Here is a 25168-nt window from a genome sequence, read left to right on the forward strand (position 1 = left end):
GATACTTTTCTCTTAGATTTTAGGTTTTAATATTTCTTTAAATTAGTAGATATATACTTTATAACTTTAATTAAGATATATAATAATCTATATAAATTCTAATACTAGTTTACTAACTAATTTAGTTTACTTTATTTAACTAAACTATTATTCTATATTTTATACTATATTAATATCTCTAAAAGTATTCTTAAGTTACTTTTTAAACTGATTAAAGCTAGTAAAAATTTATTTAGTAATACTATCTAGACTTGTTAGGCCCGGCCCACGAAACCCGGCCCAACCCGGCCCAACCCGCCAAGTAATGGGCTGGGTTTGTGTATACGAAAGTCCATACCGGGCCGGGTTATTGACTATCCCAGCCCATGGATCAACAGGTTAACCCGCAGGTTGCCAAGATATAAAATACAGTAAATATATTATTTACCTACAGTAATATAAATAAATTACAGTATTAAGAGACTGTATTCTATCAAGAATGTAAATCATTGCTCTACTAGGAAAGGATCTACAGCTGTGGGCCCCCGCGGGTGGTTCACATATATATATATTGACCCATGGGTGGTTTGCATACTATCTTGACCCGGCCCAAACCCAACGGGCTGGGTTGCAAAACCTGAAAAACCCGGCCCAACCCGCGGGCCTAACAAGTCTAATACTATCTTAATTATCTATAGTATTCTCTTAATAGTCTCTAATATAGGATTTAAACTAATTAAAGGCCTGTTTCTTTAAATATATAGATATAAAGTAGATCTTATCTATATTACTAGAAATCTTACTTCTATTAATATTAAAGTATATATCTAGTTATATCAAGAAGGCCCTAAGCTTATTTTATTATCTATTAAAAGACTTAGATAGTCTGATCTTAATAGTCTTAGCTATTAAGTAACTCTTTAGTTAGTTTATCTATTTTTAAAGCTATAATACTATCTCTATTATTTTTTTAATAGTTAGAGTATTACCTGTCTAGCTAGCTGCTAGGCTTCTGGTATTTACTTTATTAATAAATGCTATAGTATTTTAAGTCAATATAAGACTTGACTTATATAGACTAGTAATTAATATATTATATCTAGATATTTAAACAAGAGCTCTATAAGTATTAGCTATCTTGTATTACAGTACTACTTACCTAAGTGGTAAAGCTGAAGTGATTCTTAGAATAATCCTATCCAGGATTTAACAGTATAACCTAATCTGAGATTTAATAAGAATATAATAATATTCTATAAGTAGCTTAAGTCTAAGAGACTAGGCCTACTAAGTATATATACTTAATAGTTAAGAAAGTATAAATAAGTTAATTACTAACTTAATACTAAAGATATATTCTAAGTAATAATTTAGATTAACTATAAAGAATTAAACTAAATATATAAATAAATATTTTTATATATTTTTATTTCTTATATTACTGCTATAATATATTATATTGCCAGTATATTATATTATATTACTGATATATTCTGATTATAGTGCTGCCATGATATAGCTTGTTAATAACATGTTTATAGTCACGTGACTTGTCTATTATATATATATAATAGTTACTCATATAAGTGGGTGTCCCTTGGTACTTTTTCTTTCCTGGCACTAGTGCCTAGTTTCTTGACTGTCGTGTCACTGATTTTGCCGCCTGATTCCGCGTCCGATAAGTGCACTAGACAAGGGTCTGTAACACTATTGTGATTCCATTAGCCAGCCACCTAACCACTAGGCTAAAAGTTCAGCAATTGACTACTTTTCAAATAGTCAACCTGTTAGGTGGTATATATATAAGGTGGTCCTATCTTATACTAGGAACCACACTATAATAATCTTTTATAACAGTATATATAGTATTTTATTAATTAGGAATTATAGAAGTTTCCTATTCTATTCTATTCTATTCTATTCTTGGTATCCTATTTCCTATCCTGTTTCCCATCCTAAATATAGGGCTAGAACAGGAATCCCAACCCCAATTTTAAAATGGAATGGGATTCCCATCCGGATGAACCTTGAAAACAGGATTCCTATTTCCCATCCCAAAATCCCAAAATCCCATCCCATCCCGAAATCCCTGGGATTATCCCGTCCCAAGTCAGCCTACCTGCAACATATGATAAAAATAGCATCACAACAATAAGATAGAAATGTATAGATCATGTATAGAATGATCAAGATTGCATGATATATCATCACAGGAAGTTGGATCACGTGATCTCCGGTTCAACAGAATTTAACTTAATAGTTTTTAGATCTGACTTCTTTTTCAGAAAATATTTACTTATAAAATAATTAAGCTATTTATAATTAAAATAAGTAATCTTACTATAGTTAATAATCTTTATCTGCTTCGGTGCTTGATTATTAGGTTTTGATGGAAATCTAGGGTATTGATAGCCTAGATATCCTTAGGCATGTGATTAGGGGATTATTGATCAAGAGATAAGATGAATGATAAAGAGATATCAGGTAAAACCCATAAGAATGAATTGACTAGATAGACATGACTATAGAATGATAGAATGAGATTGATTAAACTGCTTCAATCTGATCAACCTGAATGAATCTAAATCAATCTGGTCTGTAGAATGGATGGAAATGTAGGCCTATTTATGCTGAATAGGTGTAGACCTTAGGTATGCAGCATATAATAAAAATAGCATCACACCAATGAGATAGAAATGTATAGAAATGTATAGAATAGTCAAGATTGCATGATACATCATCACATGATGTTGGATCACATGATCTCCAGTTCAACAGGTTTCTTATTATTTCTTGCAGTAGATGTAATAGACATCTACCTTTTTTATTAGTTCTACTATTAAATTTCCTGCTTAGCAGTCTGCTGTTCTTTAATCAAGTTTATAAATAAAGTCTAGTAATAAACTTACTAAAATATAATAAGATAACCTGATTCTATAAAAGAATTAATTAGTTAAAGTAAATGAGATATAGAGCTTTCAAGTCTAACTTTCTAAAATTTTTGCGCCTGGTCAGACTTTCGACGCCCTATGCATGGTCATCCCTGTCGGCGATATGTTGATCTGAAGAATGGGCGAATTTTCACACTGGTGGCAGATAATGCTAGCCGTACTGGGTTAATTTATAGCATGGCAGCCACATTGAAGCACCTACAAGTAGAAAGAGCAGAAAACAGCAATTTAGGATAGCTAAGAATCAATTATTTCTACACGCTAGCATCTATCTCCATTGCATCTCCAGAATGACGAGTATTGATTGAATTACCGGCATCTGCGACGGTCTCCGAAAAGGGAGTGCTATATGCGCGGGGATGGCGCTCACATTGGCTTGTTCTAGCCCGCTCTCTTGTCTCAACTAGAGCCTTACACACAGAATCACGTTCCTTAGGTACCGTCAAAGACGTAGGTTCTCTATAAAGAACCAGCTCATTGCATACAGGCTTGGTGTCTGCGATGATGAATCTTGGAATTGCTCGTAGGCTCCCCCCGACCTCGGGTAGAAATGTGATAGGATCACTGGGAAGCTCAGCCTCTGCTATCTCACGTTCAAGGTCATGAATGTAAACCGTATGTTTCGTATCGTCCAGCATCATCATGTCAGTTAAAGTCGATGGACTAGGTCGAGGAGCAGAGTCGAGATTTTTGTTTGCTTCTCCAGGAGCATGACTCGTAGTTACAGGGTCTAAGGTATGCTGTTCGTTAGAGGATGAGGTACAAAGAGGGGGGAAGGTAGATAAAAAAACCGGATGAAATAAAAATATAGCGACAAAAAAAGAAGCAAAAAAAAATTACAGCCATGTCGAGACGTACCTATGTGTAGACGACCAAACTTTTTAGCTAGAGGCTGATCTCCATCAGGGTCGCTCTCCGCGGGACGCTTTGTTCCGTGATAAACTCCCACACCAGGATGTTGCGCCATCCAATCCACCACCAGTCAGGTAATCAACCAGAGCACTTTTGGGCAAAGTAAAAGGAGAGTTTATAATCTACCATTCGCTATCCTGGTTGCGAACAGAGCCAAGTGCAACTAGATGCATTATTGAGTGGGTTGCTTGATGCGAGCCCCAAAACTCTTGAGGGATGGGGAACTGGCTTTGACTCATCTACTGTCGCCCTTTAGGTCAAAACCCAGAACATTCTACCATCGTCACACTTCTCCTCCCCCACATCGAAGTGCCTTACCTGCAACCACCATCCCACCACTTTTCAGAATGAGTTCAAATTTACGAGGCAGTCCAGAGTGGACTGCAAAATTTGTGCGGGATACATTTATTCAATATTTCCAGAAAAATGGACATACTTTTGGTACAGCATATACTAGGTATTGTATTTCTAGCGATGCAAGCAGCTAACATTGGACCGTACGACCAGTCCCCTCATCTCCTGTGGCTCCTCTTTCGGACCCAACATTGCTCTTTACAAATGCTGGAATGAACCAGTTCAAGTCGATTTTTCTAGGCACTGTGGATCCACATTCTGACTTTGCCAACTTGAAGAGCGCAGTCAACTCGCAAAAGGTGCGTACATGAGAATTATTACCCTTTGAAAGTCACAGGACTAACTTATGTATGCAGTGCATTCGTGCCGGTGGTAAGCATAATGTGAGTGGCATTGGGTGGGGGCTTTTTTTCTCTCTTAAAAAAATTTCGAAGCATGATACTGATGATAGCGATTATAGGATTTGGACGATGTGGGAAAAGACAGTTATCATCATGTGAGTTAAATAAATTTCCCTGTTATTCATGGACTTGCTGATAGTAGGGGACATAAAACAGACCTTCTTTGAGATGCTTGGTAACTGGAGTTTTGGTGACTATTTCAAGGAAGAAGCGATTACTTACACCTGGGAGCTTCTGACAAAGATATATGGGTTGGATCCCCAGCGTCTCTATGTTACCTATTTTGAAGGGAATAGAGACGGTGGCCTTGAACCTGACTTAGAGGCAAAGGAGCTATGGAAAGCAGTGGGTGTTCCAGAGGATCATATTCTTCCCGGGAATATGAAAGATAATTTCTGGGAAATGGGTGATCAGGGCCCCTGTGGACCTTGTAGCGAAGTTCATTATGACAGAATTGGTGGGCGCAATGCTTCCTACCTTGTCAACCAGGACGACCCCAATGTTCTTGAGATCTGGAACAACGTCTTTATTCAGTATAACCGTGAGTCGGATCGGTCCTTAAAGCCTCTTCCAAACAAGCATGTCGACACCGGCATGGGCTTTGAGCGCTTGGTCTCCGTGCTCCAAAACAAGTCATCAAATTATGACACCGATGTGTTCTCTCCGTTATTCCAAACCATCAAGAACATCACCGGAGCACGGCAGTATCAGGGACGATTTGGTACCGATGACTCGGACGGCATCGACACGGCTTATCGGGTCGTGGCAGATCATGTCCGAACCCTGACATTTGCCATCTCAGACGGCGTCACACCGAATAGCGAAGGTCGCGGTTATGTGGTTCGTCGGGTGCTTCGGAGGGGTGTCCGATATGCCAGGAAATACTTTGGGGTTGATATTGGCAACTTCTTCTCTAAAATTGTTCCGACCCTTGTGGATCAGATGGGCGACATGTTTCCTGAACTGAAACGTAAACAGCGCGATGTCATGGAAATACTTGATGAGGAAGAAGTCTCATTTGCGAAAACCCTTGATCGTGGTGAACGGCAATTTGAGTATTATGCCCAGCAAGCTAAAATGAAGGGAGATGACAGACTCCATGGTGCTGACGTTTGGAGACTGTATGACACATTTGGCTTCCCTGTCGACTTAACCCGCCTTATGGCAGAGGAACGTGGGTTGCGAATTGATGACCTTGAGTTCGAAGAAGCTCGATCAAGAGCTAAAGAGGCAAGCAAAGGACAGAAGAAAGCTGCCGCCGACACCGTTAAACTGGATGTCCATGATCTTGGAAAACTGGAGAAGATGAATGACGTTCCTAAGACGAATGACATTGCCAAGTTTAGTATGGGGAATATATCTGCTCAGGTTAAGGCGATCTACTATGGAAAATCCTTCCACTCTTCCACTGAGCAGATACCTGATGGGGACCAGCTTGGGCTTATTCTTGACCGTACGAATTTCTACGCTGAACAAGGCGGTCAGGAAAATGATACCGGTAGGATTGTCATTGATGGGCAGGCTGAGCTTGAAGTTGGTGATGTTCAACTTTATGCGGGGTATGTCCTTCATACGGGTTTCATCAAGTATGGCTCTCTCTCCGTTGGCGACGAGGTGATTTGTGAATATGATGAACTTCGCCGGTGGCCTATCAGGAATAACCACACAGGGACGCACATTCTCAACTTTGCCCTCAAAGAGGTCTTGGGAGATGGTGTAGAGCAGAAAGGATCCCTTGTTGCTGCCGAGAAGCTCAGGTTTGATTTCTCTCACAAGTCTCCAGTCACAGATAAAGAGCTGGAAAAGATTGAGGAAATATCGACCGAGTACATTCGTCAAAATTGCGCCGTCTACTCTCAAGAGATTCCCCTCGCAACGGCTCGACAGATCTCCGGAGTTAGGGCTGTTTTCGGGGAGACATATCCGGATCCTGTTCGTGTTGTGTCTGTGGGTGTGGAGTTGGAGGAGATCCTTAAGAACATTAAGGATCCACGCTGGGAAAAGGTCAGCATCGAGTTCTGCGGCGGAACTCATGTGCAGAAAACAGGTGACATCAAGGACCTTGTCATCCTAGAAGAAGGCGGCATCGCCAAAGGCATTCGCAGAATAATTGCGGTTACTGGGGAGGATGCTCACGAAGTGCAGCGTGTAGCTCTAGGATTCGAGAAGCGCTTGGATCGCCTTGAAGCAATGGCTCTGGGCCCAGAGAAAGAAAAGGACGCTAAGCATATACAAGTCGAGCTTAGCCAGTTGTTAATCTCTGCCGTTCAAAAATCTAAGTTCCGGGAACGTTTTGCTAGTATCAATAAGCAAATTATCGATGCACAAAAGGCGCAACAGAAGCTTGAATCGAAGAAGGCTCTCGAGGCAATAACTTCCTACTTCCAGGACCCGGAAAACCAAGATAAATCATGGCTTGTTGCCAAGCTTCCAATCTCGGCGAATGCAAAAGCTGTTAGTGAATCTTTAAACCACGTCAAGTCGAAGCTGCAAAACAAAACGGTTTATGTTCTGGCCGCGGACTCCGAGCAGGGTCGTGTCGCTCACGGCTGCTATGTGTCAAAGGTAAGATCCACGCTAGCCCAGTATCGCTCTCCCATTAATAACAATCGTTATGTTCAGGAAATAAGCGATCAAGGAGCTTCTGCTAGCGAGTGGGCAGCTATTGTTTCTACCGTAGTTGGTGGAAAGGCTGGTGGCAAAGGCCCTACATCTATCGGCAATGGTACTAACCCGGACAAAACCGACGAAGCTATTGCTCTGGCCTCAGATTACCTTAGCAAGTTCAAGCTTTAAACCCTTAGAGATGCCGCCGTAGCTGGCGACTCTACTACTGGCTTGCTAGGGAAAGATAAGGACAAAAAAGTGAAACTAGGCGCTATTTTTGGTGGTAGACAAGCACGATGATTGCGGGTGACGACATTTTTGGGTTCGTGAATACATAACAATTCGGCAGTTCTTTATATAGTAGGGTTCAAAACGTTATGGAATGATGAAGTATCGTTCACATCTCCCCACACTGAACGATGACCACATCTTGATTAGGTTTATCCCTAGTTGTACGAGTATTTTCAACCATTCGCACGATATCCATTCCCTCCACTACTTGTCCAAACACTACGTGTTTATTATTTAGGAAGGGGGTTGCAGTAGTTGTAATGAAGAATTGGCAACCATTTGTGTTTGGCCCCGAGTTCTGCACAAGTCAGCCCTGTTACTACCCTGGGTTTCCTTTCTCTATTTTCAGTAATACGACTTACTGCCATGCTTAATAGCCCTGGACGGTCATGCTTTAGAATGAAATTCTCATCTGGAAACCGTGCGGTGCCATAGATGGAACAAGAACCTGTGCCATCTCCGTTGACAAAGTCACCACCTTGTATCATAAAATCCTTGATCTTTGGCGGATCGATTAGCCCCAAAAAGTATAGCCACGGAGATCATGTACCGCACATACTATTCGATGGAATTTGCTATTCTTGTATCCTTGAGGTCGTCCTTGGGGGCTTTTGCTTTCCCCAGTACAAAATTGGCGAAAGTTTTCTGCTGTTCGTGGGGTGATACTGGCAAAGAGTTCCATCTTAATACGGCCCAGAGACTCTCCTATGAAATAGTACATGCTCAGCCTGTATTTCTTTTTTCTTTTTTCTTTTTTTTGGTTTGATGCCGAATCCTCAGATCCATATCTTATATATTCAAATGGTTGCAATTGAGTTCTGTTGGACTCAACGTGAACCACAATTTCTGTCATTTATATCGAGTTCCTCATCTGCTCCAATATAATATCCGGCACTTACCACCTAGAGTGATGTCGAAAAAGACAACAGGGTTGGGGTTCTCAGGTTGGCTATTCATTTTTCGAATTTGCGCAAGCTGAAAGCAAAATCTGCTCGTGTTCACTACTTTCAACAAGGATATGTGACAAAATTGGCAATTGTAGTACTCCAAGTAGAGTGAGGAGGAAAAAAATATCTTGACTTTTCTACCAACAGTAGGAGTATCTAATCGTAAAGAAAAAGGGAAGGCTGGAGGAAAACCTATGGAGTATAGACTTCATGGGACTCCACTTTAAAAAACCAGCTTTGATTTGACTTGAGAATATGAACATATATCCAGACATGCATTCCATAATATACACGGATCTCTCCACTATTATCATACGGAAAATAATTTCCTTTTATTGAGGTAGTATTGAACCCAGTAAGTCACGAAGAAATCCACCTAGAATATCTCAGTCCGATACACATACACGGAGTACGGAGAGTACGGATGTTTGTGATAGCCGCGATATTAGATCAGCATTTGGTCTGTCACATGACATCCAAAAACAGTTTCTTTACATTGCTTTATCAGGTGACCGCCCACCTGCCTTCACACACCCTGATTAGAGCATTCGATAGACCAGATCTCATTAAAGACTCTGGTTCTATTTTAGATTGCAAATAATTTTCCATATAGACCCAGCTAGATAGTAGAATACAACAACAACTACTTTCACAGTATATTTGGATATATTCTCTATGAGCTAACTAAATGGTAATGAGTGGTTTTTGAAGTGCATCTAGTACAAGTGGTCATGTGATGGTATTTTATGATACGGAGTGTATGGCAGGTAATGGACTTACGGGGTAGTGAGTCTATGGTAAAGCAAAAAATTACCAGCTTGTACATGGTATTTCGGAAATTCGGTATATATATATACATATACACGAAGTACATATGTACATAGGGTAAGGTTAACAGGAAGTACCAGTCATTATAGTGCCCTTAAAATTGTACGGTAATGCACGGACGGAATTGAGTGGTTTGTGCTCCGTAATGATAAGCTACCCCGTGACTTGCTTCTGACGGCGCTCAACCAAAGGTGGAGTACTGTTGTCTCCATCAACAGCATTCTAGACTCAAATGCGATATACACCCCCAAGTTAACAGCAGGAATCGCTCTTCCAGCAGCTCCGGCCGCAGCTGCTGTCAGTGATGATCTACCGCGTGCACATCTTGATATGTGCCTTGTGTCGCTGTTCTGACTTAGATGACTCGGGTTGCTTCCTTCGCTTTTGCGTGCTAGGGCCCTAAATTCCTTTCGCTGCTGCAAAGTCAAATCTACTTTAAATTATTGCTTTCTCGACGACGTCTCATGTCAACCTTCTCAGAAATTAAAGATATATCGGACTTCCTGCCTGATTATCCATACGGCCGACACTGGCCATTCCACTTAACCTCTCCCGTGTCATCACATCTTCGTTAGTTAAGATGGCCTCTACTACAGCAGGCTCACAGCCAACTACCACCAATGCTGATCATAACGGAGACGATAGTAGTTCAAGCCCCACAAATTCGCCCTTGTTGTTTTTTGTCGCTCTTGGTTTCGGTGTTGTATTCACGAACCTTTGGTATGTCAAAGCTTAAGTTGCCCTTGAAACGTGTGCTAATGCTATCGGTTGCTTTTAGGATTATTGTTGGAGTCAAGTATTGCTTTCGGTATAACCAACGGAACCGCCAGTTGCGTAATGAGGAAACAGGCGAACCAATAGACCTAGTGACCATACCTCGGACGCACAGGAGAAGAAGAGAGAAAAAGTTGATGACTATGGATGAGGTAAATGAACGGTTTCCACTTGTCAAGTACAAAGTGTGGAGATCTTCGCGAGCGAATGAAGGTCTTCCAACTGCCGGTGGAATATCGGCGCCGAATAGCAGGTCCCAGAGCTTAAAAGATGAAAACGGCGTTCTGTCCTCCGCTATTGGGGCGCCCTCTTCCACAACAAATTCATTAATAAAGAACCACCGCCGATGTGACTCGATTGCATCACAGCCGTATATACCACTTGACCATGCGCAAACGACCTTATCGCAACCGGAAGAGAAGCCATGCACTGACCATGCGTTGACCGTAATGGCTGATCCTGATGGACCCCATGGCTCAGACACGAAACAGTTACAGAATGACATCTCCCAAGGGGATGACAGTGATATCGATAACCAAATTCGCACCGCAGTACCAGCGGAACTTTTACCCAACCCAGGCGATTCGTGTGCAATTTGTCTCGATATAATTGAAGATGACGATGACATACGTGGGCTTACTTGTGGACATGCTTTCCATGCTTCCTGTGTCGACCCCTGGCTAACGAGCCGAAGGGCCTGTTGTCCCTTATGCAAGGCTGATTATTACATTCCAAAGCCTCGCTCTGATCCCTCTGAGCAAATAGCTAATCTAGAACGTTCAGGCCGCCGCAATACAATGCGATTGCCCGTTCCGGCCCAGCCACAGTCTGTTTTCATAGGAAGACGTGTTAACCCGTTTCGGAATCCCTTGGTTTTGTCCACAGAAGGACAGGCCCTACCGGGGAGTAGAGCCCAGTCCTCACGTCTACCGCCACCGCGCTTGTGGCGAGCGCAGGGTCACCGCTCCCGGCTTGGTAATAACCAGTCAGATGCTACTTTAGAACATCCCGAACAGCGGACTTGGCGGACTAGACTTACTCCTCTTCGGACTTTGAATCTTTCCTTTTTGCCTTTTCCTACTCGAAATCAATTTTCAAGGGAGAGCGTGCAGCAATCTACGAGCACCCCACGTTCCGCCGGCAACCGGACACCGAGCCAGCTTGAAGCCCAGTCCACCAATTAACGTGCATCAAGAAATATGTATCGTAGCTCATCTCTTCAATTCCTAAACAATCGTCTTTCCCCTTAGCTTCATGGCATCTGGAATGCCATCTGGCAACTGCACGGTTATTTACAGCGTGCAAGCCACGCATAGCCACGCATAAATATACATACCATTCTGTACAATACATCGAGATATTTGACTATTGCAAGACAGCATTTGTCTTGCATAACGATGAATGGAGTTATCGCCTAAACTCCTACATTTAGTCGAAGCTGTCAAGTTTCATCGTGCAGGTTTCATGATTTGATGGCGCAGAGGTTCTTTCGGGCTTTCGGGTTTCAAAGCAAGTCCTGGGTATTTCAGGGGGTAGCGTAGCTAGCAGGTCATGACTTTTCTACACTTCAGAATGCCTGCTTTTTTTCCTCCTCCCGTTTAATGGTATACTTTTCATTGTGGATTCTTGTCTCATGTTCATGTACACTGTGATTTTGTGAATACTATGAATCTGTCAATCTACGTTAATCCATCCCAGTAATCCTACACCAAATTGACGCCTTCTCCCCAATGCTGCCGAGAGAATCAAGCTTTGTGTCAAAGATAAAACTGTAGAGCTTATATTTCTGAAAGTAGTCGCCCTCGATAAAAGGAGGTAGGCACGGGGTATTGCATCACTTTTGCGCTCTTGCGGGGCCGACTCCAGCGCTTATAACACCCGGTAACTCATCTTGACCAATGTGAAATAACATCACGACAGCAGTACCAGTCGCCATGACTACCAGTATACTGATACCGACAATTAAGAAAAACGGCGAGCTAATATCCCTTTTCTGACACGCAGGTCCTCCCCATCGGACTTTTTGGACAGTGCCATCTTCCTTAGCAACGATTGTTGACTTGCATTTGCATGCATAGCAGTCGCTAGCGGCCTCGTCGTTTGCTGCTCCGGACTTTTTATAGCAAAACCCATGTCCAGAGCAGCTACTTGTTGCCGCATCGCATGAAGAATTGGAGGTAAAACAAACCGGAAATTCTTGTTTCTGAAGCGTCGCCATAACTGCTGCGCTGGTCGACTTGGACATTGCTTCTTCTTCAAAGGCTCCTCGAGGATTTACCTTACGTTTTAATCCTTGGACTTTGCTGGACTGACCCAGGAGGACCGCAGTTACCTGTTCGCCTTCCGAAGAAAGAGCGCGTAGACTACGGAGTATAGGCGTCAGAAAGTCGGCTGCAAATCCAGAGTTCATCAATACTTTGGGGGGCTATCATGAGTTAATATTACATCGATGGTTAATTAGGAAGGGTAAGCACGTACCTGAAAGGAGATCCTTAAGACTGCTGTCAAGCTTTGCTCGTCCACCCACGTCTCCGCCACCTTAACTAGACCCAGTAGCTCTTTGCCAAACATATGGGTCAACGTTTCGAACGCAGAGCCCTTGGGCATACAAGTTTCAATGGTCTATGTAAAGTTAGCTGCGATATAAACCCTGACACTCATGTCAATATCCCTTTTACCTGGAGAATATTGGGGTTGATTTCGACTTCGCTATCGAATTTGCAATACTTTTCTGTGGCCACTACGGAGCCGTTGAATTTCGTTTCTGAAGAAAGCCTGAGAAGGAGATCATTCAGAAAATCGGCAGAGAGACTAGTAACCATTAGGTCACCTTGATAATTTTCTTGAATAGATGACCCTCCTTTTGTTTCGTCAGTAATATAGAACAACCATGGTTGTTTTTGACATACCAGCTCCAATATCTATGCCTTCAAAAATCATAAGATTTCTCGTGATGACCTTACGGTCGACATCATAACCGAACAATGAGCTTGGTGCTCCGCCATATCTGTCCAAAAGCTCCACTGTGTCTTGATCCCACCCCCCAAGAGCTGATGCGGTAGGTAGGTTCATTCGGAGTTCCAACAGATGTTGAGCCGCATCATCATTTATAACGGGCGCCTTTGAATTTTGCCATGGTGATGGGCTAAAGGTGAATATGGAAGCATCCAAAGCCCTGGTTCTGGGTATGATTGCCAGTGACAGACTCAAGAAACTAAGTACCTGGCGCATCCTGAACGAATAGGACTAAGAACGAACTTGCTTCTGGTGGTGGCGAAAGCCTTGGAAGCATAGATTATTGAGAACCTCCGTGACCTTTCACCGTAGGTGTTGTGGTCACGAACTGACATTTAATCATAGATACCCAAGAAACCGTACTATGTAAGGGTAGATAGGCAACCTTTCTTGGAAGGCGCTAAGACTTCACTAGTCCCAGAAAAAACTAGTTAGCTAGCATCCCTAATGACTAAAACCACTCATCACGTGTCAAGGTTGGGACAGTCCCAGTTGACTAAGCACTCACTGCCTAACTAAATTCCAGGTTGCAATTAAGGGACTATATGTAATTAATTGTGACAATAGAGTGTACATACGTCTGGATTTTTAAAGATTATTTACCCTTCTCATTTTGGCTTATGAATTTACCTCTGGCACGACAATAACTCTACTGGAGCCTCTTACCATCCCCTATTTGCCTTGAGACACTCCGTACTTTGGGAGCGCATGTCGATCCTAGGACTGTGAAGAACAAATAAAAAGATATGCCTGATAGTTGAGCAGCTACGCCCACGTATGCGATCTCTCAATGTTTCGGCTCAGGCAATTACTTCCAGTTTCTAAAATATTTTTCCGGATTAGCCCACCGTTATCTCAGACCTCGAATACCACTAATGTGCGCCATGTAAAGTTCAAACGACCGTGGATTAGGTAGGCAAAGAATTTGCTTCGGACTGTAAGTTTTCGTTCCACTAACATAGTCTGTAGGAAATTTTTTGCTACATTTTTCCTTTATGGTGCTGCATTTCACTTGTGGAGTTCCTTTATTCTTCTTCAGTTTGATGACACGCAAGATGATGTCGATACTGCACAGGAGCCACCTCCTGGGTGTGACCAAGGAAGCGATGAGGAGAGCGTGGATAACCGTGCAAACGAAACGGTAGATTCTGATACAGTTTTCATTCCATTGGGCTTGCCACGGTTACGTAAAGGTGAATTGTATGCAGCATCGGACCCAGAGTGGCAGGAATTTGTCAAGGTCTCCCGGGATCGAGAAAAACTCCAACTTCTTAGAGGTACGGCGTTTGGCTACGTTTCGATTCTTGGCTAAGTTTGTATGCGCAGATGAGTTGGCGTCCATTGTTCAGAAAGATGCTTCCCAGTCAAAAATACTCTCCCGTGTCCTAGGAGGCCCCCTCACTGTGACAGGGTTTTGGCTAGTCCATCATTTTCCATCTCGCGCCCCCCCTGACTATAGGCGCTCAGGGTATGTGCGTCCGTGTTAGAACAAGTCTTAGCCTTTGCTCACTATGCGTAGGCTAGAATTCGCTGATAGCGGAATCTCATGGGTGTCGAAGCCGATGTCTTTGGAGGATGGCGACCGTCTTCAGAGATGCATACAGCCTCTATATGTTGCACTTGCTGTAAAGGATGCCTATATGATTTTAGTGAAAAAGCAGCTCTCTCGGCTTAACATTACAGTCTTGGAGCAAGAACGAGCCCCGGATACTCCAAGCCTACCGTCGCGTAAAGCACTATCGTCCGACCTTCAAACTTTGGACGGGTTGCACCCCGTGCCTCGTTCTGAAGAACAAGTGACTTCGTCTGCTAGCCATCGAGAAAGTACTCCGCCAGAGAAAAACGTTGCTCGTCTTCATCCATCTATAATTATTTCGACACTGCAATGTTTGCCTTTACCTAAGCTAGGGCCCGGTTCTGACCTGTACGCCGCATCACTGGCGTTTAGGATGCGACTGAACGACTCCTGGACTCGAGATCGTCATCGTCCTCAACGTGGTGCCTTCTACTTTGTTGGCCCCGTCGGCCTTAAGGGCCCCAAAGGTTTTTGCAGGGTTGAAGTGAGAGGTGAATACGATCCAGCAACAGCCACTTGGTCTTTAGTTTCGATGCAACTCAAAGATGTGAGCATATTCAATCAAAAAGCGCTTGGCGGCCCTTAACATCCGGCCACATCTTCTTTATATTGCACATGGCGCGCTCTGATGTACCTAATATTAACAATGCGTAAGATACGGAGACCTATACTCCTTGTATGTTGACCTAGGGACTGTCTATCAACTTTCTGACCAAGCAGGCTTTGATTAACTGAGAGCCTTCCCCTCCCCACAATAGCCCCTCGTAACGCGAAGATTCAAGATGTCTAAAACGTCGACCGATACCGTCCTTTGCAATAACCATTCACTCTACCCGACAGGATATTGTGTACGTATGCCTAGTAAATATTCACCTACTTGGTACTTACATGGTACTGGCCCTCTGGCCAAGACCGGTACAATCACGATCGGATGACATAAGCTATAGGACCCCCTCACTCTGTATTGAGATGAAAGCCCAGGCGAGTAAGTACTACTACTAACCGGACAATATTTTGCCTACGGATGGGCCGTGTGAGTATCTTGGTACATTGATCTCTTGCGCGTCTAGAGCAGTGGCTCTCAATCTGTTAAGCAAGTTCAGATACATGTTAATATTCTATCAAGGTGTCCAGGTAGTACAGTCATTGTTCCCCGCCGTAAGGGCATATTACGCAATTTGTGCATAAAGCTTGCTTAGTACTGGGCTACTACCTAGCACTTAAATATTCCCCATCATCTGGACACGATCTTCTCACTCTATATTTGCAAGGCAAGCTGAATTTTGAGAAAGCCAGTGAAGTAAGCTCCTTGGAACTCTCACCACCAATGGCTCTCCACCCAAAATTTGCGGGCCAGAAGTTATTGGCAGTTACTAGCCAACAGCCACAGCACACACTTGAACTTTGTATGTCAGACACCGAGTTGGCCCATACGTTGTAGCTGACGAGAGTACAAATCGAGATCTGGACTATGTGTGTCCTGTGAGCCAGCGTTATGGAACCTACTATACTGTCGTGCGCATGCTAAACCTTATATATAGTTCTCCGCAAAGCTGTTCAATACGTTCTACACCTCGGTCGTGCCTATACTTGCAAGCCAATACCAAACAAAACTGCAGGTTATTTTTCGTCAGCATATTCAGCCTTGGCATCCATCGTCAACGTTGGTTCATGAGGCAGGTGCAGCCGTTCTAAGGGTAGCACCCGGGAAATTCTGGGAATTCAGTGCTGCTTTGTTCAAACAACAGAAAGACTTCTTTGATGTTAATGTGGTCAACGAAACACGTAACAAGACATATGAAAGACTGGCAAGGATTGCCGGAAGCGTTGGAGTGGAAGAGCAGGAGGTGCTCGACCTATTGACCGTTAGCGACCAAGCTAGCCACGACGGGCACCTGAATATTGGTAACCGTGTCACCAATGATATCAAGTTAATGGTCAAAGTAAGAAATGAGGACTCTGGCGATATTTCGAATCTAACACCACATTTCAGGCAGATCGTGTTGTAGGTGTCCATGTTTCCCCGACAGTATACTTCAACGTATGTCCACCGTCATTGCATGGATGAAAAAAAGACATTCCGATGTACTGACACCATCATGTAGGGTATCGAAGAATCAGCGATCAGTAGCAGTTTCACAACTGCCCAGTGGGAGCAATGGTTGGCCAAGAATGTGATGTGAAACACCTTTAGGCAAAGAATCCTGCGAACGGGACATGGGGGTGTGAGAGACAGGGGTTTGGGAGAGGGGGTGGGGCGGCCGTTATGGTGGTGGTGGTGGCTTAGCCGACAAACGAGGTATCTTCTAGCAGCATTGAATTATATTCCATGTCGAAACCTCATGCAAGAAGCACCCGATTGTCTTAAAACAATCTTATTTATGCATACTGCGCACCCTAATTCGTGGCCGTTTCTTCGTTCAAGCAACGGAAAAGATGAAAAGAAGAGAAAGGCTAAATAATGATCATCGAATTCAAGGTATATTTACTGAGACATTGGTGGCTGGTAGTTGAGAGGACGCCTTGAATAACCCTTAGCAGCAGAAAGGCGAATGGGGTGCAAGAATGGAGATGCTCACTTGAATAGAAGAATGTGCGGTTCCGGCTCATGAACTTCGTAGTGTTCCCAGCCCAAGCTCTGATCCCATTGAGATTAGGTTACCGGTGACTTGGGTAGTTGAATGCAATTATCGGGCTGTACACACCTGCGTGATACCCAGGGCTCTCCACTCTTCTTCCCAGAGCAGTTTAAGGGTTCCTTTCGAGCTGTCAAAGTAGTCGGCTGGGATCTTTTTGAGCATGTTTTTGGGAAGTTGGACATGGCGGTATTCAAACTGGTCATCAGAATATCTGGGAGCGATCAGTAGGGGTTCAAGGCTACATGATGCGAGTCTATGTACCTTGCAGAGTAATGGATGGAGTCGATAAATTCCTCTAGCCTTTCTCGTTCGGATTCCAGCAAAAGGCGGGGTTTCTTATTCCTCCTGCTCATGTCGATGTCCATCTGGAAGGGTGGAATGTGTGCAGCGATGCAAAGTAAATCGCTGCCAACTATCCCTTTAGCTGTGAGTGATCTGAACACAGAGATTGGATGTGCTACTAGGTAAGAATTTATGTGTTTTCGGCCTATACTCACTAGGGAAGCGACACTCTTAGACAGAGTGTTCTTGATGGAAAGTGAAGGATACTCGAATTTTGAATTGTTCGCGGTTTGGTGTGCAGCTTGAGTCGCGAGTGGTGTCGGTTCAATTTCACCAGTCTTGGGAGCAAGTACAACTAGGGAGCAGATTGGATCAGAGCCGCAAGAAAAGACAGAAATATCCAATGAAGATACCCACATTGACTTTTTGGTGGAGGTGACTACCCGCTTTCATGCCTAAGGCGACCAAAAAATCCATTCACCTGTGTCCGTACTCTGGAGCAGCTTTTCGTCAACAGAGTGGTTACTATCCTGCCGGCATAGTTGTAATTATTTATGAATAATATCTCGTGGGTGGCAACTGACTGGCTGATTAGACTGTCCGAATTCATTGCTATAATAACTTCTACGGAGTAGTGATGCTCTGTACAATGTTCTCACATCTCATATTCCTTTCTTTTTTGATCTCTTTCTTTACTTCTTCTATTTCTTCTCTTTTCCCCTAGCGGCAGAGAAGAGGATAGGTGATTCGATATCCTTCCGTGCTGGTAAACCTTAGCGTTGGGTTACAGCTGTCTTATAGATGAGTGTAAATGACAGATATAGATACAGTGGGTTTATCATCGCTGTTTTAAACTATTGAGTGAGCAATGAACTACAAGTTACGGTGAGATATGATATATCGATACCTCCATTTTGCATCTTTCATATCGGCCATTCTTTCCCAACCTAGCGCTACTATTGGAAATCGGGAATATATAAGAAAATGAATACTAAGTCATAATAGCAATATTCGATTGTTGTATCCATATCGTATAGCAGCACAAATGACCAATGTACGATAACTTTGAAATTTCCAGGTAATGACGGCTGGGTAGGAACAGCAGAATGGTCTTTATAATGGTATAAGTAGCGTTTACTTACTGAGCACATAGGGTACTGTAGTAGAAGATGGTTGTTGGCTGTTGGCTTAGCTAATTAGCTCACACCAACCGTGGGTTAGCACTGGGCGTTTCCTGTGTTCATTTGCTCCCCAGCCGAGGGAGGGAAAGGTTGAAGGCCGCAAAAAAAAAAAAGAAAAGGGAAAAAAGCCCAAAAGTGGGTTTCTTTTTTTGCCCTCCCCTCAGAACACTCCAATTTTTTTTTCTTCTTCTACCGCTTCCACCTCAACACCTGGAGTGAATCTTATAATTCTCTCCTTCTCTCAAAATTTTTGTTTCTTTCATCTCCATTTTTCATCGCCTTTTTTCTTCTACATTCTCCTTCTTTTATCACTATGTCTGACGAAGTTTACGAAGGCGCCATTGGTATTGACCTTGGTGAGTTACCCGCCCCAATTGCTTTTGTAAAACTCTACCCTTCTGTCTGTAAAAGACACTATTCCCTTCTTATATTCAACAATTATTTTGTCTGGTATTTTGATGGAAATAAGCTGACACAACTATCCAGGCACAACCTACTCCTGCGTTGCCAACTATGAAGGCACCAACGTTGAAATCAGTATGTCCGCAGGGAAACTTCCGAATATCAGCATTGTTAATGATTTTGCCCCATTTAGTTGCCAACGAGCAGGGTAGCTACACAACTCCATCCTTCGTTTCTTTCACCGAGAAGGAGCGCTTGATTGGTGAGGCCGCAAAGAACCAGGCGGCTATGAACCCGAGGAACACTATCTTCGATATCAAGTGAGTTATGAGATTCACAAACTTCCGCTCGCATTCTAATGTAAACATAACTTAGGCGTCTTATCGGCCGTCGGTATGAGGATCCTATTGTCAAGAAGGATGTCGAATCGTGGCCCTTCAAGGTTGTTGATCAAGGTGGAAACCCCGCCGTTGAGGTTGAATACCTTGGGGAGACGAAGACTTTCACTCCCCAGGAGATTTCCTCCATGGTTCTGCTGAAGGTAAGTGGAAATACTAGCTTGATCAACTACCAGTTAGTTAATCGTATATTATAGATGAAAGAAGTTGCCGAGACAAAGCTCGGAAAGAAGGTTGAAAAGGCAGTCATCACTGTGCCAGCCTACTTCAACGACAACCAGCGTCAGGCGACCAAGGATGCCGGTGCCATCTCGGGCCTTAACGTCCTTCGTATCATCAACGAACCCACTGCTGCTGCCATTGCCTACGGTCTTGGCTCCGGAAAGTCCGACAAGGAACGCAATGTCCTTATCTATGACCTCGGTGGTGGTACCTTCGATGTGTCCCTGTTGAACATTCAGGGAGGTGTCTTCACTGTCAAGGCTACCGCTGGTGATACTCACCTTGGTGGACAAGATTTTGATACCAACTTGCTTGAACACTTCAAGAAGGAATTTCAGCGTAAGTCTGGAAAGGACCTCTCGGGTGACCCTAGAGCCTTGCGTCGCCTGAGAACAGCTTGTGAGCGTGCGAAGCGCACCCTGTCCAATGCCACTCAGACGACTGTCGAGATTGATTCTCTGTTTGATGGAGAGGATTTCAACTCCTCCATCACCCGTGCTCGTTTCGAGGATCTGAATGCCAAGTCTTTCTCTGGTACCCTTGAGCCAGTGCAGCAGGTTCTCAAAGACTCTGGTCTTGAGAAGAGCAAGGTTGATGAGATCGTGCTTGTTGGTGGTTCTACTCGTATCCCACGCATCCAGAAGCTTCTTAGTGACTTCTTCGACGGAAAGAAGCTTGAGAAGGTGAGTTTTTCTTCTTTTTTCCAACTTGGTTGACTCCTGCATGAAAGGCATCGGCTGATCAAGATTTATAGAGCATCAACCCTGATGAAGCTGTTGCCTACGGTGCTGCCGTCCAGGCTGGTATTCTCTCTGGAAAGGCTACTTCTGCTGAGACTCAGGACCTTCTGTTGCTTGACGTTGTTCCTCTCTCTCTTGGTGTTGCTATGGAGGGTAACATCTTTGCCCCTGTGGTGCCTCGTGGACAGACTGTCCCTACCATCAAGAAGCGTACTTTCACCACTGTCGTGGACAACCAGACTACTGTCCAGTTCCCCGTATACCAGGGTGAACGCACTAACTGTGCAGACAACACTTCTCTTGGAGAGTTCACCTTGGCTCCTATTCCCCCCATGAGAGCTGGCGAAGCTGCCCTTGAGTGTGTCTTCGAAGTTGATGTCAACGGTATCCTTAAGGTCACCGCAACTGAGAAGTCTTCCGGTCGTACTGCAAACATCACTATCTCGAATGCCGTTGGTAAGCTCTCTACCACGGAGATTGAGCAAATGATCGACGGTTAGTGCCTTTTTTGTCCAGCTTTTCAAGGTGTGTTATGACTGATAATATTATCTAGATGCGGCCAAGTTCAAGTCAAGCGATGAAGCATTCACAAAGAAATTTGAGTCCCGCCAACAGCTGGAATCTTACATCTCCCGCGTTGAGGAGATCATCTCCGACCCCACCATGTCGATGAAGTTGAAGCGTGGTAACAAGGAGAAGATTGAATCCGCCCTCAGCGATGCCATGGCCCAGCTCGAGATCGAAGATTCCACTCCCGAGGATCTCAAGAAGAAGGAGCTTGCCCTTAAGAGACTCATCACCAAGGCTATGGCCACTCGGTAAATGAGACTTGCCTGGACTTCGGGCCGTCATTTCAAGTAAAAAAGTAATAGGAAAATGAACTGAATGCGTTATCTACTTGGGCTGTTACTTTTACGAATAGAGGCCGGTTTGTCTACTACCTATGGGCAATTATGACATGACTTTCGTGTACATGTGGACTCTGGGCTAGGCGTGTATTTATGATTCAGCACAGATCTTCAAAAGTATTTCATAGTTTTTTAGAGAGAAGATTGTTCTGCAGATTAATGACTTTGATGAGCCAGTTTGGCCGGTGAATTCATATGCTTTGCTTTATAGCCTTGTGTACCTGTCCCTTTTAATATAAATCAAATCGTGTGTGCTTGGTTGAAGCACAGGGGTTCCAGAAAAAACGATAACTGTGTGTCGTTACATTTGTTTGGCTATTGTGCTATGCCGTGTGAAGTAAATTAATGTGGTATTGGTCTAAGTTGTAGGTCTTCTCTGACTTGGTGAGTGGGTCTTGATCAAAAAGCTATGAGAGGCCAGCCCCGACGCGGCGCTATCTGATAGATCCGAGCCACACTTCCTGCTTTCAATAATCTTCGATAATAGTTGGTCAATAGACCTTCCTATCTTATGCTGCAGCGGAAAGGATGCAGCGCGTTCTAGTATCATCTGGTCTGACCCAATTTCTACCTTTATCATTCACAAATGTCAATTCCTTATTTAGTCTTCAACAGCGGCTGCACCGTCCACTTCAGCAGCGCAGCCTAGCAGCTGCAAGTGGAAGGACAAATTTCTCCACATCTCCTCTGTTTTACAAGAAAAAGGATAAGTCAAAGAGCAGTTCTACTTCAAGTCTTGAAGAGAGACTCTTTAAGTCTGGTGTTGTTTCTGAGGACCCATATGATTTTACTCAGCTACATGATGGCATTGCGGATGCTGTGTCCCGCCTAAAAGATGATCTTTCCAAGCTGCGCGTGGGAGGAAGGCTTAACACTGAAGCTATCGAAGCTCTTCGTGTCCAGTTAAGCAAATCAAGCAAAGAAACGGTGAAGTTAGGAGAACTGGCTCAAGTGGTTCCTAAGGGAGGCCGTATGGTAACTGTACTGGCTTCAGAAGAAGATGTAAGGCTTTCTTCCCTCCTTACCCCTTCCAAGCTGTAAATCGGATCCTTCACCCTTCAATTTACCTCATCCTCTTTCTAACATAGTGACCAGCATATTAAGCCCATCATCTCGGCGATCGTGTCTTCCGGCCTGTCTTTATCACCCCAGCCAGACGCGCATAATGCTCTGCAGCTAAATATACCAATTCCACCACCGACAAAAGAATTTCGGGATCAGACAGTCAGTGCTGCGAAATCGGCTATGGAAAAGGCTACAGCAGCAGTCCGCGACGCAAGGGGTTCCGTACATAAACGTCTTCAGGATATGCAGAAAAAGAAGATAGCTCGGCCGGATGACGTTCGAAAAGCACAAGAGCAGATGGAGAAGTTAACAGAGAAAGGGCAAAGGGAGGTTAGAGATCTGTTCGATACTGCAAAGAAGGCAATGGAGAGGGCATGACCCGAAGTGGCCATAGGAATGTGCTTGTAAATGGTGATAAAATATATGGCCACGAAATGTGAGTCTGTTCATATCAGCTTCGTTGTTTGAAGTGATACCGAGATCCGGTCTACAAGTTTGGAATTTGTCGACATAAGTAACTAGTATATAAATGAAGAAGAGACTAAATGCTAATGTACAATGGCTACCCTTCTCGAAGGGGTTTAGACACGTTTCACAGGGCGACCTGAAGCTAGAAGTGATTCCACCTTGGCAAGGAATTGAGAGCTCTTCCTGGTCTCTTGATAAGAGACGTTATTCCTGAGATTCCTTGATACTTCACTGAGAATAGGCGATTTACCGGCTTGTTCGGTGTTAAGTTTAGGATAAGTTCCCTGCACAAAGGATTGGATCAAAGACTTCCTGCGCTCTGCACTCATTGGGGTGAAGCTAACATCCTCCGGTTCTATTAGATCACCTTTCCGCTGTGAATAGCTGTCTGCCCTCTGCTGCGAAAGTTTCTTCGCCTCTGCTATAGCCTCTGTTTTCTCCTTCTCGTCGAGGAACCGAACAAATTGTCCCTTAAAGAGCCGCGTGCCTAGTTCATAAGGTGGGACATAACCATTGGGGAAGCGGTCACTTAGTAAGGATAGTTTTTCAACAACCTCAGAGGTACTGGCAGTTGTATCCGTTGGAAAGGACGGCCAAGTCTCCTTCAGATTAGAGAAATCAGGTGTCTGAGGATTGTAGGAACTAGGCGTTGGCTTTGTTTTCTCGGCGAGTTGGCGATATACATTTTCAATCTGAGATTTCAGGATCTTGTCTTCTTCTTCAATTTCCGAGTTCTTTTGACGCTGAGGGCGACCCCCTTTTCGAGTTTTAGATGCCGACGATTTCGCAGGTGTTCTTGACCTCCGAGCACGAACTGGTGGTCCAGTACGAGGATTTCGCAACGAGGTGCTCCTGAGAATGTTCGTATGTTGTCCACTAGCTGAAGGGGCTGCGAGCGACCTTGCGTCAAAAATGCGTCGAGGACGAGGTTTGTCAGAGTCAGGACGTTTAGAATTCAAATTTGCCGGCGGAAAGTTGGCTTTTCTTGGAGGAGCGCGAGAGCTTGAGGCCACTGAGGGAATAGACCGATTTTTAGGGGCATTGGTGCCTATTAGAGTCAGGTGGAGATAGAAATAGATGGAATGGTTTTGAGGACGCACCAGGCTGACTGAGGTCTTTTGCTTTCCCTTGGTTGATCGAAAACTGGCGAATTGGGTAAAAGCCCCCGTCTGCTAGCCTTGCACGCTCGTGGCGTGAAAGAATGGTTCGAAGTTGAAACATTTTCAACGCCAACAGGTCGTATGAACGTTGGGCTGATGTTAGGACAAACATTTTCGCTACACCAGTAGTCTTCCCGAACTGCCGTGCAGGTCACGTGAAAACCTCGTCCATAATGCAGATTCGAATCCGCGGGGCTCTAGGATTCAAGCTTTCTATACAACGGTGTGCAGGTTCCATTACCTTTTGAGTCGTCCAGGCAGTGTACGTGTCTAATCCGAAGATGCTTCGCCGAAAGCCCACAGCTATTGCAATAACAGCGGAAGACCTCGCGGCGTTTGAGGATGCGCGACTTCGCAAATTAGCCAACGAAAACAACGGCCACGATCGCAGCAGAAACAATTTCAATGCCAGTTTCGATCCCAGTGATGAGCTGAAGCCTTTACCGGGAGATAAGGCCAGAATCGTCCGATCCCGGGAAGAGAGATAGGAATGCGCCGACACACCTGAGATGGCAGGTTAATATCAGTTGTTATATACCCCAACGAAGGTTTCTATGCTGGCATGAATCGTCGATCTATCCTCTTCGCACCAATTTTGCTGCTTCAAACTTGACTGAAGTGCTTGGATGCTATTTGCTCTTCGTGGGGACGCTTAGCGCATGTTTCCGAGTACTTTATTATTCGGTGCCAGTACTGATGTTTCTCGATAAGATGTGCATGAACTATTATTTATGAAATTGAGAAATTTTGCTATTGAGCAATAGTGTCAGCAAGCATATACATGACATTCATGGCATCAACTGTTACTGCCGCTAAAACGTCCCTAATATCGTTGGTTTTTATTGTTATCTTGGGTTATCTTGATACCTACTGTAATCCTCAACACATTGATGTCCAAATACAAGAAAGTATCAAATATTCCTACCGCTGCTTCAATTTACAGTTTCTTTCGTAGTGAAGTACTTTGTTGTGTTGACTTGTTTTGTCGACTCGGTCTATTTGTTTAGATATTTCAGTAGCTGAATGCCAAATACAGGAATAAATCTATTCATGAATTCTCCACTCATG

The 25168-nt window shown here is 44.0% G+C and overlaps 11 protein-coding genes across 11 annotated transcripts; 7 read left to right on the forward strand and 4 right to left on the reverse strand.

The window, feature by feature from the left end:
• Positions 1-4033: 4033 nt before the first annotated feature.
• On the forward strand, positions 4034-7393 carry BDW43DRAFT_302583 (alanine--tRNA ligase; the record flags this gene model as incomplete). The annotated part of the gene is made up of 6 exons (XM_032045269.1): positions 4034-4283; positions 4350-4495; positions 4553-4579; positions 4657-4692; positions 4754-7162; positions 7220-7393. The coding sequence occupies 6 exons, from the start codon at positions 4034-4036 to the stop codon at positions 7391-7393; spliced, it is 3042 nt and encodes a 1013-aa protein (XP_031896966.1).
• A 104-nt stretch (positions 7394-7497) lies between these two features.
• On the reverse strand, positions 7498-8807 carry cyp3 (putative peptidyl-prolyl cis-trans isomerase). Its single transcript, XM_032038696.1, has 4 exons — positions 8395-8807; positions 8055-8200; positions 7858-7995; positions 7498-7793 (listed from the first exon to the last, which is right to left on the reverse strand). Exons 1-4 carry the CDS (start codon positions 8450-8452, stop codon positions 7602-7604), a joined length of 534 nt encoding a protein of 177 aa, XP_031896967.1. The 5' UTR covers positions 8453-8807; the 3' UTR covers positions 7498-7601.
• An 860-nt stretch (positions 8808-9667) lies between these two features.
• On the forward strand, positions 9668-11617 carry BDW43DRAFT_168109 (E3 ubiquitin-protein ligase RNF103). Its single transcript, XM_032038697.1, has one exon. It carries the CDS (start codon positions 9891-9893, stop codon positions 11226-11228), a length of 1338 nt encoding a protein of 445 aa, XP_031896968.1. The 5' UTR covers positions 9668-9890; the 3' UTR covers positions 11229-11617.
• Positions 11618-11878: 261 nt separating this feature from the next.
• Positions 11879-13275, reverse strand: BDW43DRAFT_314194 (DUF3844 domain-containing protein; the record flags this gene model as incomplete). Its single annotated transcript, XM_032047754.1, has 4 exons — positions 11879-12469; positions 12523-12666; positions 12723-12904; positions 12954-13275. 4 exons carry the CDS (start codon positions 13273-13275, stop codon positions 11879-11881), a joined length of 1239 nt encoding a protein of 412 aa, XP_031896969.1.
• Positions 13276-13618: 343 nt separating this feature from the next.
• Positions 13619-15635, forward strand: BDW43DRAFT_286168 (uncharacterized protein). The gene is made up of 5 exons (XM_032043023.1): positions 13619-13971; positions 14029-14336; positions 14386-14527; positions 14579-15311; positions 15356-15635. Exons 1-4 carry the CDS (start codon positions 13850-13852, stop codon positions 15219-15221), a joined length of 1215 nt encoding a protein of 404 aa, XP_031896970.1. The 5' UTR covers positions 13619-13849; the 3' UTR covers positions 15222-15311; positions 15356-15635.
• Positions 15636-16574, forward strand: BDW43DRAFT_286174 (uncharacterized protein). The gene is made up of 2 exons (XM_032043024.1): positions 15636-16041; positions 16098-16574. The coding sequence occupies exons 1-2, from the start codon at positions 15963-15965 to the stop codon at positions 16328-16330; spliced, it is 312 nt and encodes a 103-aa protein (XP_031896971.1). The 5' UTR covers positions 15636-15962; the 3' UTR covers positions 16331-16574.
• On the reverse strand, positions 16556-17947 carry BDW43DRAFT_286177 (cyclin-dependent protein kinase regulatory subunit CKS1). Its single transcript, XM_032043025.1, has 5 exons — positions 17772-17947; positions 17536-17686; positions 17341-17485; positions 17215-17273; positions 16556-17157 (listed from the first exon to the last, which is right to left on the reverse strand). The coding sequence occupies exons 2-5, from the start codon at positions 17637-17639 to the stop codon at positions 17121-17123; spliced, it is 345 nt and encodes a 114-aa protein (XP_031896972.1). The 5' UTR covers positions 17640-17686; positions 17772-17947; the 3' UTR covers positions 16556-17120.
• A 936-nt stretch (positions 17948-18883) lies between these two features.
• Positions 18884-20994, forward strand: hscA (putative Hsp70 chaperone (HscA)). Its single transcript, XM_032043026.1, has 5 exons — positions 18884-19093; positions 19224-19274; positions 19333-19459; positions 19515-19680; positions 19735-20994. Exons 1-5 carry the CDS (start codon positions 19051-19053, stop codon positions 20473-20475), a joined length of 1128 nt encoding a protein of 375 aa, XP_031896973.1. The 5' UTR covers positions 18884-19050; the 3' UTR covers positions 20476-20994.
• A 775-nt stretch (positions 20995-21769) lies between these two features.
• On the forward strand, positions 21770-23486 carry BDW43DRAFT_168271 (ribosome-recycling factor). The gene is made up of 3 exons (XM_032038698.1): positions 21770-22409; positions 22503-22908; positions 23058-23486. Exons 1-2 carry the CDS (start codon positions 21936-21938, stop codon positions 22848-22850), a joined length of 822 nt encoding a protein of 273 aa, XP_031896974.1. The 5' UTR covers positions 21770-21935; the 3' UTR covers positions 22851-22908; positions 23058-23486.
• On the reverse strand, positions 23054-24212 carry BDW43DRAFT_314199 (uncharacterized protein; the record flags this gene model as incomplete). The annotated part of the gene is made up of 2 exons (XM_032047755.1): positions 23054-23988; positions 24041-24212. 2 exons carry the CDS (start codon positions 24210-24212, stop codon positions 23054-23056), a joined length of 1107 nt encoding a protein of 368 aa, XP_031896975.1.
• BDW43DRAFT_286208 (CDC26 family anaphase-promoting complex subunit) lies at positions 24033-25129 on the forward strand. Its single transcript, XM_032043027.1, has 2 exons — positions 24033-24095; positions 24227-25129. The coding sequence occupies exon 2, from the start codon at positions 24382-24384 to the stop codon at positions 24586-24588; it is 207 nt and encodes a 68-aa protein (XP_031896976.1). The 5' UTR covers positions 24033-24095; positions 24227-24381; the 3' UTR covers positions 24589-25129.
• Positions 25130-25168: the final 39 nt, after the last annotated feature.

Source organism: Aspergillus alliaceus (genome assembly GCF_009176365.1).
Source record: "Aspergillus alliaceus strain CBS 536.65 unplaced genomic scaffold BDW43scaffold_45, whole genome shotgun sequence".
Lineage (NCBI taxonomy): Eukaryota > Fungi > Ascomycota > Eurotiomycetes > Eurotiales > Aspergillaceae > Aspergillus > Aspergillus alliaceus.